Source organism: Camarhynchus parvulus, chromosome 2 (assembly GCF_901933205.1).
Source record: "Camarhynchus parvulus chromosome 2, STF_HiC, whole genome shotgun sequence".
Lineage (NCBI taxonomy): Eukaryota > Metazoa > Chordata > Aves > Passeriformes > Thraupidae > Camarhynchus > Camarhynchus parvulus.
The window spans coordinates 77,259,149-77,271,187 of NC_044572.1; the positions used below are offsets into that span (position 1 = coordinate 77,259,149).

The 12,039-nt window shown below is 45.6% G+C and overlaps 1 protein-coding gene across 1 annotated transcript in view; it reads left to right on the forward strand.

Annotated features, from left to right (window-relative positions):
* Positions 1-607: 607 nt before the first annotated feature.
* The window catches only part of MYO10 (myosin X), a 162,939-nt gene continuing 151,507 nt past the window's right edge, over positions 608-12,039 (forward strand). The window contains exon 1 of the mRNA XM_030943561.1: positions 608-960. Coding sequence (XP_030799421.1) covers positions 940-960 — 21 coding nt within the window. The 5' untranslated portion in view covers positions 608-939. The remainder of the gene's footprint in view (positions 961-12,039) is intronic.

Genomic DNA, 12,039 nt, shown 5'->3' on the forward strand with positions numbered 1-12,039 from the left:
TCCAAAACCTGAGCATTTTAAATGTGCTTTGCAGAAATGTAAAGGATTGGAAAACTATATAAAAGGAGGGCTATTTTCATTTGCAGTGATGTCTCAGTGAGTGGCTGCTACAAGACGTGTTTAGCAAAGGAACACGGGTAAGGCTGAGGAGAGCTCCTACACAAGTTTGCTACACATTTCCCTAAGGGCCGCGTGTCCGCAGCAGAACCCTGCAGGTACGTAATCCTTAACCACCTCCGGCAGCACGTATCTCCGGATGGCGGAGCTTTGCACTGCCGTGCGCTGTCGGGCACGGGAGCGGAGCCGCCCCCAGACCGGGGCGAGCCTCCGCTCCCCTTCCAGCCCCCGCGCCCCTTTCACTCCGCATTCCAAAGCGGGTTTCCGCGCCCTGAGCAGCCGGGCACGCGTCCCCAGGACCCCGGGGCCGACGGACCGGGAGCAGCAGCCACCTGGGACGGGACAGGCCGGTCCGGGCCGAGCGCGGAGCCCGGGACCCGCTGCCCGCACTCCGGCCGGGCCGGGCCGGGGCGGGGCGGGGCGCGGCTGAGCGCGGCGCAGGGAGCGGCGCGGCCCCGGCTCCGCCTCTGCTCCTGCCCCGCCTGGACGGGACGGGGGGCGGCCCCGGCAGGAGAGCGTGCGGCGGCGGGAGCTTTCCTTGTCCTCCTCCTCCTCCTGCTCGGCGTCAGCCCCGCTGCCGGCTCCCCGCGGCGGCTATGCGCTGCCGGGACCGCCCGGCCGAGCGGCGCTGAGGGGGCGGGCGGACAAAGGCTGCGGGCTGGTGCCGGCGCTGGGGCGCGATGGAGCGGCGCGGCGGCTGAGGCGGCTCGGTGGGGCGAGCCGAGCCGAGCCGAGCGAGCCGGGCCGGACCGGACGAGAGCGGCACATGGTGCGCGGCTGGTGCCCGGCGCTGCGCACCCGCGGGCGGGCCGAGGGGCCACCATGGACAACTTCTTGGCGGAGGTGAGCGCGGGCCGGTGGGCTGGATCCTCCTCCTTCTGCAGCGTGGGGTCGCTTTTGTCGGGCAGGATACCGGCAGCAGAGCGGCGGGAGGCTCACGGAAAGTGTTCGTTCCCTCTAGTAGTTCGGTTTGCAGGAGCAGCGCCCGGGGAGCGGGACGCTGTTGGAGAGGGAGGCAGGGACGGAGCTGCGCCCCCAAATTCCCGGCCTCTGTGGCTGTGGCCGGGGCGGAACTCGGAGCCGCCGAGGTGCAGCGGTGCCGCTCGGTCTGTCCGCAGCCGGGCGGGCTCTCGGCGCTCACTGGGGCTCCTTAGAGCGGCGAGGGATGGAGGGAGGCTCCGGTGCCGCCGCGCTGCCCCCCAGCCCCGCGCCCACCGGCGGCACCTCCCCGGCGGGCCGCGGGCAGCGGGGGCGCCGGTGCGGAGCCTGCCCCGCTTCCTGCTGCCTGCGGCGGGGCAGCCTCTGAAACCGTGCCTGGGTGGGAGTGGGAGTCCTTCCTCGGGGGTTCCCTGTGTGCAAGCCGGGGAGAGCGCTTTGTCCGCCCTGCACGGGCACCAGAGGCTTCAAACGCTGAAGGTTTCAGAGGCAGGGCTGCCGCTGGGCGCCCTTTTTTAAAGATTTGTTCATTGAGTGTGTGTTATTAAGTACAGATGAAATCTTTTATAAAAAATGGAATGGAGGGAGGCTGAATTCCTGAAAGTCGTTTGAGCTTTACCGTGGTCTTGTGGACCTTGACAACTTCAGTATGTCGGGTGAGGAAACCAAATCAAAGGTGCTTTGCTACTGAGTTATGATATTTGATAAAACTCAGAACCTGAGTGCTCTTCTGGTCCAAGCTAGCTGAATTTTGTACAACAATGTTCTACTGGATCAGTTTATCCTGCCTTGTGAGCATAAAGTGTGCAGCATCAATGTCTTCTCTGTTATGCCTGTAGTTTGCTGGCAAAGCCCGTGACTGGGTTGTGACTTCTGGTGACTGCCTGCACACTTGCTTTAATTGCACCTCTTGCCAAAGCAGTTGCACTGTCGGGGTTGTAAATACAGGCCAGGCATCTGTTTTACAGGGTTGTGATTAATCTGCAAAACTATCCTTTGCCCTCATGAAACAACATCCCTCGTGTTCTTGGTGCCGCCGTTTATGCTTCCACAAGAAAAATAGGTGATCTGTTTACCGAAATAGTAATTAGTCAAATAAAAGAAGGTCATACGCTTTATTGCTTGTTGGCTTTTCATTTGTCAGACAACAAAAGTTCTGTCAACTGCAATAAGAAGGAAGAAATGCAGGATTAGCTTTGATGAAGTCTGAGTTAAGTAGTAATACTGCCTTTTTTTTATTTAGAGGATGTAGCCCTCACCTTTCAAAAGCTTGTAAGCCATGAGCAATATGGTAGTATTAACTCAGCCTTGCAAAATTAGTCTGAAGAGTCATTCGCCCCAACACAAAGTACTGCAGTGTGCCCTACATAAAGGTGAAGAAGAGTTTTCATGGTTTTGACTCCCCTATTAGGCAAAATTACTTGCTCCAGGGAAAATACAAGTAAATTTTGCCAGTCTGTGTTAGCATTTCAGCATATATTTATGTTAATCTGTGGTTGCTTCATGTGGACTTTGATCTTTCTTAAGAACTTTGACTCTCTTTCAACATGCAGATATTACTTTAAAAGATCAGTAAATATAGCACCTTAACTTTAATCTGCATCCAAAGTCCCACCCACAAGTATAAACATTTTCCTTCCCTCGCTCTGGAGCGGAGCATATGTAAATGTAAAATAGAGAGCATGAGGCACAATAGCAGAAATGCACTGAGTCTGACCCAGCTACCACAGAAGAATGTCTGTTGAAGGCACTGGATTGAGCCACTAGGTAATTTAATTTGTGTGAGGCAGACATCCTGCAGCTGCTCTTTACAAAAATATTTGCTGACTTATCTAAGAGAATTACTGTTCTTGTTAAAATAAGTTACAGTGTGAGGAAGAAGGAGGAAGCTGGATGAAAGGCACAGGTGAAAAGCCCAACTTGCTCTGCTCTTTGTCAGTGATATAAGCCTGCTGATATGATTATATTTTGGGAGAAAAGCTGATAGTGGGAAGGATAAATACTGGCACTTCAGAGGGGTCATTCCCCAGCACTACCAAGAAGCTCCTGTTCACTACACTGGAGGCAGAAGTGTCTTCAGTCTGGGTGTTGCAGAAAATATTGTACAACTTAAAGGTGTTAATAGGAAAAAACCAAAAACCCTGCATTATTATTTCTCCCATATTTTTCCATACCTAGATGCTAAATATGACATGCCTCAGTATAGGGTGATGCTTACTGGAACAAAATGAAGCAACTGAGTGAGACACCTCTGGAGAGCAGGAGGTGCATCACAAGGGATGTAGTCCTGTTGGGACTTGCTGCCTTAAGTGAGGTGTGGGATAATGCCAGGCTCGTGCCAACCATCTGACACTGCTATCATGTGTGACTTAGCAGCTCTTTGATTTCTCCCTCTTGCTGCCCAGTTTCCTTTCTTTACTCTTTCTTAGTATTCTTAGCTTTTATTGTTGAAGGACAACAAGTGGTTGCGCTTGTCTCCTGGGAAGCCTTCATTTCCATCCCTGTCCCAATTTTCTAGCTCAACCAATTTAAAAACACCCCATGGCTCTAAGTAAAGAATTAGGCTGGAAAAGTTTGTCCTGTAACTTACTCCCCAACACGCTCTAATTGCTGCAAGGTATAAACATAATAACAAAGTTGCATTCTAAGTACAGAGGAAAAGTGTTTTCCGCTGCTTTTTAAAAGGTTGTTGATTGGTCTGTGCTACCTTACAGTCTTTAAAAGAAGGTTGGAGGTAGAATTTTAATTTTTTGTTTTGTTTTTGTAGTCATATTTTCTTATCTAAAGTATTAAACCCTGTAGAAATCCTGTATGAGTATGTGCAATAGAGCCATTTGGCTGCATTGCTTAAAACAGCCAGAAGAAGTTATTCCCATATGTTTTACCAACAGCCAGAGCGTTCTCAAGGGAATAGGCTCCTGTGGTAGCTGAGGTCAAACTTTTTTCCAGTGAGAATGCATCCCTGCTAAGAGGGGATGTATGCTATGAGGGAAGGAAGAAAGTAATTACCAGATGAGACAGACAAGGAGAGGGGAGCTCACATTGCCCCTTCAGCATCTCAAGTTCCCAAGCAGGGCTTATCAGGGCAGGAGGGGAAGAGGATGCAGAAGTCAGGTTTATCTTCTTCCTCTTGCATGGCAGTCACTTTGACCAGTATGCACGGGATGTTGCACTGAACCGTGGTTGCTGTCCTTGTCACAGAAGTGTGGCACTTGCTGACCCACTGGAGGTCAGAAAGGGAGGTTGGGAGAAACTTCTGTAGGTCATCTTGTCCAAACCTGTTCTCCAAGCTGGTGCTCAGCTTCTGGGGAGCTAACTTGCAGCTCGGTGTGTATAGTGGTGGCTGCAGGGATTGTTTGGATTTAGCTGTTGCCAACCTTAAGGGAATTCCTCCCAACCTTGCAACTGTGGAAATTGAGGAGAAGGGATGGGAACAACTGTGTGTCCTGCCTTCTGTGTAGCATGTCTGGGTAGATGATGTTGAAAGAGATCACTATAAAGGCATCCCTGTCATAGAGGTCCTGCTGATGTTTATCCAACACTGCATAGAAGTTTATTTGGAACTATGGGGTACCCTCCCAATGTCCTTTGAGGCACAGCAGATACTCTGTGCTTACCATGCCTTTATTTTTAGCATTACCACTGGTACCTGGAGTTCCAGAATGGTTTCCTTAATTTCTGCTCTCCACAGTGGCACATAACTTGCCTGTGTACCCTGTTTTAAGGAGAGGGCTTCCAGCGTGTGTTCTGTGGGAGCAAGTGTTGAACCTCCCTCTGTGGGAAGGATATGGGACAAAAAATCAGCTTCAGGAAGCTGTCAGAGGAGGTATCTGCTTGAACCGGGAAGGTCTTATTCAGCAGCTTGCAGCAAGCTTTTTCTTGATGCTCTCCTGTTGCAACATTTGGCAGATCACAGCCTCATAGCACTGAGTCCTTTGAGGGGTTCATCATCTCCTGCAGACAGGTGGCCTTGGCACCACCAAGGTTATTCACCTAATGAGAAAACCTGGTGATGCAAATAAATACCTGCATTGCAATACATGGATTCTGGCTGTGCTGTGCAGCACAGTGTATATGTTTGGGATGACCTTTGAAGTCCCCCCAGTTTTCATTTACAAGTGTTTTGATAGTAACACAAGCATGGGTCTGATGTTCCAGCTTTTAGTATTGGTGTAAGCTGTGTAGCTTACACCAGCAAAGTTGTCCTTCAGTCTGGTGGGGCGAAACCCGTGAGTGATGGCATAAAGGTGTTTCTGGAGACCTTCTGAGTGCCAAAGCCATTGCCAAGCAGAAAGTGTCTCTTTTGACTGTTGACGTTGGCTGTCTTCTCTGAATTTTCTGAGCTCTGACTTCTCATATATAGGTTTTCTTGAAAGCTGATGGTTGTTTTGTCTACAGTTATTTTTAGGTTAATTAGAGAGCACTGTGTTTTGAATAGAAAATGTTTCAAGGGGGCTTACCTTATCAGGTCAGAAAGATGAAGTTTTTTTCAGGTTTATTGCTCCAAGTTGGAAATCACATTCAACTCATCGGTATCATGTAATGGTTACTGCCCACCACTGTTACTCACATGTGCCTTTCATAGGACAAATTTGTGCAACTGAAACATTGTCCTGGCTGGGCTGGAGCCTAGCAACCCTGCTGGCACTGCACATATTGTAAAATGACACGAGAATTCTCTTAAAGCTGCAAAATACTTAAGTTTTCAAGTTGGCAATGGAGGCTCTACATTCTGCAGGGTCTGCTTGTGGTTTTTTTGGTATGTTCAGTCAGTCTCCAACCAAAGAAAAGCTGTGAAACCCACTATTACAGAAGACTTGGCTGCTTCTGAGTCTGGGTTTTTTTTTTACATTCTGGTGACACCTCAGTGAAATGTTAACTTTTTTTTTTGGTCTTTTCCCTAATTGTATGCTTGTGTTAGCACTTCGTCTGTAAGCTGTTTTGCTCTAAGAAGATGTTCTTTATACATATTTTCATTTGGTGAGTACTGTGTATGGGTGATACTGACCATTGTGAACCTCTTCAGTGCTTTTTTTTTTGTTTCTTTCAGAGTTGTCACACAGCTTGCTGGCTGGTAAAAGGGAATGGTGCTTGAAAGCATGGCTAGTCCCAACTTATTTTTGAGGCCAAGTGGCACAGGCTTTTATCAGAAATGTCCCATATTTTTTTCCATGATTCTGTGATGGCAGGAGAGGGCCACTTTGGGGGAGAGAGGAAGCAAAAAGGAAAGGTAGCTGAGCTTTCAGTATCATGTGGGAAATTTAGAGCACTGGTCCAATGAGTAACCTGAGATACCTTGCAACCTTTCAGTGCTCTTGTTGCCCCAGTGTGCCTCAAAAGATGGAAGCAAAAGTTTGGGCCCCCTTATCAATAATTATGCATGGTTGTACCACAATAGGCTTCTGTTCAGGTGATTTCAGCAGGATCTTAATTTTCAGTGTGGTAAGACCATTATAGTCTCATGAATCTGTTTTTTGACTTTAGAAAATAACTGAAGAAAAACTGGTAGGTCCCTGGCTCTATGTGCTGGAGCATATGTGTGAATATCTATATACAGTGTCACTGTGCCAATCAACCCCTAGTGAGTGAGTAATGTTCCTCCTTCTTTTTTTTCAATATGATTGTTAATATTGGTGGTACTTCTAAAAAAAATGTCTGGTAAGACAAATGCCTTTTTGTGTCTCTTGGATGGGTGCAGACCCCATGGAAGGTGCAGCAGCTTCCAGCCAAGAGCGGGAGCAGCAGCTCCACCCCTGGAGGATCCGTCGGGTTGACTGCAGTGCAGTGGCAGCTCTGAAGGGAAGCGTGTCCTCTGGGTAGTTTGATCTCACCAACCTTTTTGGCTGCAGGGCCAGTATTTTTCCTTAGTGAATCACTGTCTCCAGATGTGGTCAGAGCCAGGAACATAGTTTTGGGTGGAGTACGGGTAGAAAGGCAGGAGGTAAAAGTCACTCTGAATTAAGACTTTTGCTGAGGGGGCAAAAAAAAAAAGAATTATCAGCCTTACGTCAGTAATTGTGACAACTTTACAAGTTTTGGGATGTGACCTCAAAACTTGCTTGATTAATTATGACTTCAGGCTTGTATCAGAGGGTCATGGCTTAGGCGTTCTTGTTTCTCTTGCTTTTTCCTGATATTTAGCATTGTGTGACATTTTAAACCATTAGTGAGACATAAATGAGGATGATTTGGTGTTGGGGCCATAGCTAATGGTAAATCACTGGGTTTAGGTATTATTGGTTCAAATTTTGTATGGTGGCTTCTTTTTCTCCAATTATTTAGGATTTTCTAACTTGTCCTTTGTCTGAAATGTGAGCATTATCCACTGGCCATATTACTGTAATGCAACTTTGTTCTGGACAGCCCCCTGATTAAAAGAGGTTAAGTGGATTATCCTTTTCTTAAGAAGTCTCTTGAGTAGCTCAAACACCCCATTCTTATAATGGCCAAACTTTTCAAGTTTGGATTCAGAATGGGAACTGATATTGACTCTGCTCCAGATCTGCCTTGTGAAGTAAACTATATCTATGCTGAAAAAGAAACTACACCTTTGCTATGTGGAAAATATGAGCATTATATCATGAAAATATACTGGGAAAGATTCATTAGGAGAGAAGGAATGAGTAAAGATTGCTTGTATTTCTAAGTGTTCCTGTAAGAAGAAGGGGGATAGTGGGGGAGAATATACTGTCCACTTCTAGACTCATTTCTGCAAAGCCAGTGATTAATACTGTAATCTCAGGCAGGTTCAAATATCATTTATGCTTGTTCCCAATATCCTGAGCCACGACAGCCAATGTAGGGATGTCTGGCAGCTTTTCTGCAAGGTCTTGTTCTGTAGACATTGTGACTGGATGGACACTTTCCCATTGCAGACCAGTGGCTGACTGAGGAAGGCTGCTGAGTTGATTCAGCTGTAAATGCGTCATACCTGTGCTTGTTTTACTCATTAATGTAAATACTTGCTCTCTATTTAGCTGCTGTTTTCCTTTGGGCCAAGTGACCTTTTTTCAGTCCAGCCTGTGAAAGCCTTCTTATTTAGTATAAAGTTTAAGGAGTTGGGTTTTTTTTTCCTGTTTCATCGAAATTGCAAGCATGAGTGATGCTGGAGTAGCTTAATATATGGGGTTTTCTGTTGAATAGGTTACTAGGAACAGACGCAATTTTGGTTCACGCTGAAAGCATGGCAGAAATTGGGGTATGTTTGGTTTTGCTGGCCAAAGTTAACATTTCTGTTTTCTGTAGGCTCTTCTGTAGAGGGGTTTAACATAAAATTTCTATATGAGATCTTGTAGTTTTTCCTAGTGTGCAGTTGTGCTTAGGTACTTTTTCACCAAGGGGTGGCCACAGTCAGTAACTGGAAAAAAAACAAGGCACACTTCAGCCCTTTTATGGCTCGGAGGAAAACTCTGCAGTTTACCCTGGTATGTGGAAGGAAGTCTTCAAAAGTGAAGGTACTGGTGACTTGTATGGTTTGCTAAACTTGCATTGAAAATTCGATGAAATAAACCTTAAGCGGGATTTCTTGTGTGATTCAATGACCCTGTCCCCAGTAGGCAAATGTAAACATATTGGAGCAGCACCTAAATATGGGAGTCAGTGTAATACCTTTTACTCCTTCCAGGATTAATGGCATACTGCAGGAAAACTTTCTAGAGGATAAACTTTACTCCTCTACAATCCAGTGTCCTGCCAGACTTTAGAGTTGAATAGGCTTCCTGTATATTTGTATGTTAATACCTTTTAGCAGATACATACATTGTTTCAGTGGGGCATGTTGCCTGCTTTATGGTATCAGACTTTATTTTCTTTGAAAGCATGTTGTTTTCATCTTGCAGCAGCCCTCACTAGGCTTTTGACTTAATGTTAAGCTAAGGTGAATGTTCAAGAAATGAATGTTCTTTTTAATCCATCTCTTAGATGGATTAAATGTTTCTGTGACAGTTTTGGTGGGTTTGGTTCTGGTTTATTCCAAATGAGGCAAGAAGGAAAAAGAGAGGGTAGCTCAGCAACAGATTTCAGGGACCAAGCTGTGCCTTCGCACGAGATCCTGGCTGGGGGCATGCACAGGGTGAAGGGCTGTGTTGGAGGACTCAGGAAGTAAAAGATTAACTGCCCTTTGATGTATTAGTATTGCCTTTTCCTATATATTCTTGGGAAACTATTCATAATCCTTTATTAAAGGTCAGTGATACGAGAGTGTGTTAATACAAGTCTCTTTTGTTTTGGAGAATGCCCTTAAGGTTGTTGCTGTAAGGACACCTTAGCAGAGGAAAATGAATGTTTGGTTGTTGCTTTTTCCCCTGGAGGGCAAAACTATGTTCCCACTCTGAGCAGGTTTACCTGAGGACATTTTATCATGGAACATCTGGCTCTGTACTGGGGTTGTCATTATAAGTATTGAGGGTCTTCTGGGTTGTGTTCTGTGTTCTTAACTTCTTGGCATGGTAATGCTGGCAGAGTGGCACCCTGCTGCCCAAGTCTGCTATCATAGTTTCAAAGTCAGGATTGATTGTGGAGCCTGTAGCACAACCTCAGGCAGAGACCTGAGGCTCAAGGGTTGCTGAGTACCAGCTGTCAGATGGAATTACAAAGCAGAGTATTACTGAAAGTTGTCATCAGAGTTAACACCCCAAATCCCTTGGCCCTCTTTCTCTTTCTCTTACAGACTTTCAGAAGGCTTTAGAAAACTACGTTTGATGAACTTCCCAGCATCTGGAGAAAACATTTCTGTAGTTCTTGAAATGACTGTGAACTGTGAAAGTTGTGCTACTGGCGAAGCCTTGTGTGGTTTTGGTGTTGTGGGCTGCATGTGCCTGTTGATCTCACTGAGAGAAGTTCAGGATCTCTCTGAAAGGTTCTCAGGCTTTCTCTTTTGCATTCAGCCAAACTAGCCCTGGGTTTGGAGACAGCAGATAAGAGAAGTTTATTTGTTGTTTTAAAAAAGTATTGATGTTTATAGCATTATCGGAAATGGACTATTTGTTCTTATTTTAGTTGCTGTTGTTTAGAGTGACATTGAAGTGTTTTCTCAGATTAAGTTAAATATATTTGTTAAGAAAATGGGATTGTTTTTCTTCTGAAGTTGTTTATCTTGAGGAGAAGTCAAATCCTTTTGTTTAATGTACGCATCTGATTACAGAGCCAGTGGACATCATTTCTGTTTGACCATTTTAGTGGATCAAACCCAGCTTTGTGTCTTGGTTAGGTTATATTTTTATTTGCTTCAGAAAGGAGCCAAGTTGGCAGGACACGAGTCACGTCAGGAGTCACACTGGAGTTCACGTCAGGACAAGGAGTAGATGCTCATTCTGTAGGTCAGACTTCTTGCTTTGCTGGTCGTCTTCTTGGATCCCTCCCCTTATTAAATATAGACTGGGTTTGTGATTAGGGCTTATCCCCTCATTACAGCTTTCTGGTGATGGGTACGATGAATAGGTTTGTTTGGTGTGTCCAATCAATTAGTATATTTCCTAGAAGAGAATAAGAGCAGCGTTTACAGCAGGGTTTTGAAGGGTGGCATTTCCTGCTGCCTTTCAGACCGTGTACCAGGAGGATTGTCCCATGAAGTGAGCTCTTTGTTCTTGAAACTCCAGTCGGATTTTTCTGTGTGATACTTGATAAGCTATTTCAAGGAATAAAGATACGCAGCAAATCTGTGCTAGAAAATGTAATTTGTGCAGCAGACCCTTTATTCCCCTCCTTGCAATAGTGTTTCTAATAATGTGCATGCCAAATTTGAGAAGTTTTAACAGATGATAAATGGGATTTTAGCATTTTCACAGCACTTCAGGCAAAAGGCTGACTCTCTGTTTGTATTAGTTTTAAGTCTCTGCTCCCAATTTCTGTTCCTATCACATTGTTTCTGCCATCATTTTACCTTGATGATCCAGTACCTTAAATGACTAGGTCTCTGGTGCAGTAGTTAATATCCCAGATTTCTTTTGTATAGAAGCCCATGAATACATGAATAAACTGAATTGCAATGTGATGAAATAGTTATATTAAACTTTTACTGTGTAGTTACACCTTTGTCAGTAGCATGCCTTTGTACCATGCAGTTAAGGTGGAGATGCCATCAGTAGCTGGTGGAGGACAGAAAGTGGTACAGAAATCTGTGCATTTTCTTATGAGTGATCCTTTGCTGCTGGCTTGTTCTCAGCAGTTCTTACTGAGTGAAAAAGGAAAACACCAAGTCATGGAATCCTTTTCCTTCAGACAAGGAATTGGTAGTTACTGTGTTCCAGGTGCTTCTGGACTCAGGCAAACAAAGGCTGTAATTCTGAATTTTGATTTCTTGAACTTGTGTGCCACTTACAGAAACACTTCTTTATATTGCTTGGAAAAATTTGATTTGAAAAGTGCACAGTCGCTTTATGCAGTCAGAGAGGCCACAAAAGCTTTGCTGTTTTCCTGGGATTTTTGTTTTTCTTTTCCTGCTGGAAGGCATCAAAGGTTTTGGTAGGCAGTATGAGCTGTGATTGTCCAAGAGCACAGGGATGTGTGCCCACTCTGCATGTAGACATCAGGCAAGAAGAGTGGCTGCACATAAATCAGTGGCTAAATTGAAGGGACAAAAAAGGCTTAAGGCAGCAAAGGCCCAGACACCTGCAGCAACAGATCACGGGTCACACTACTGCTGGGATGGCCCCAGGCACTCCTGGGGAGGTGGAGGAGAAGAGCTAGCATCAGGCTCTGAGCAGGAGCAGATGGTTTAGCAGGATAGCTCCTCAAAGGGGGCTCCTTGTTGGATACAATGTCTGATACCTACTGCTTTAAAAAGTATTAAGAATTAAGCTTTTCTTTTGCTTTGTAGTTCCTTTCAAACTTATAGAATAATTTTCTGTTGCTGTCCTCAAACCAGCTGGAGTTTTCCTAGCTGTAGGTTTTGAGTGTTTATTTGCTGGTCAGGTGTTTAGTATTACAGAATATCCTGAGCTGGAAGAGACAAGAATCACTGAAGTCCAACTCCTACCCCTACACAAG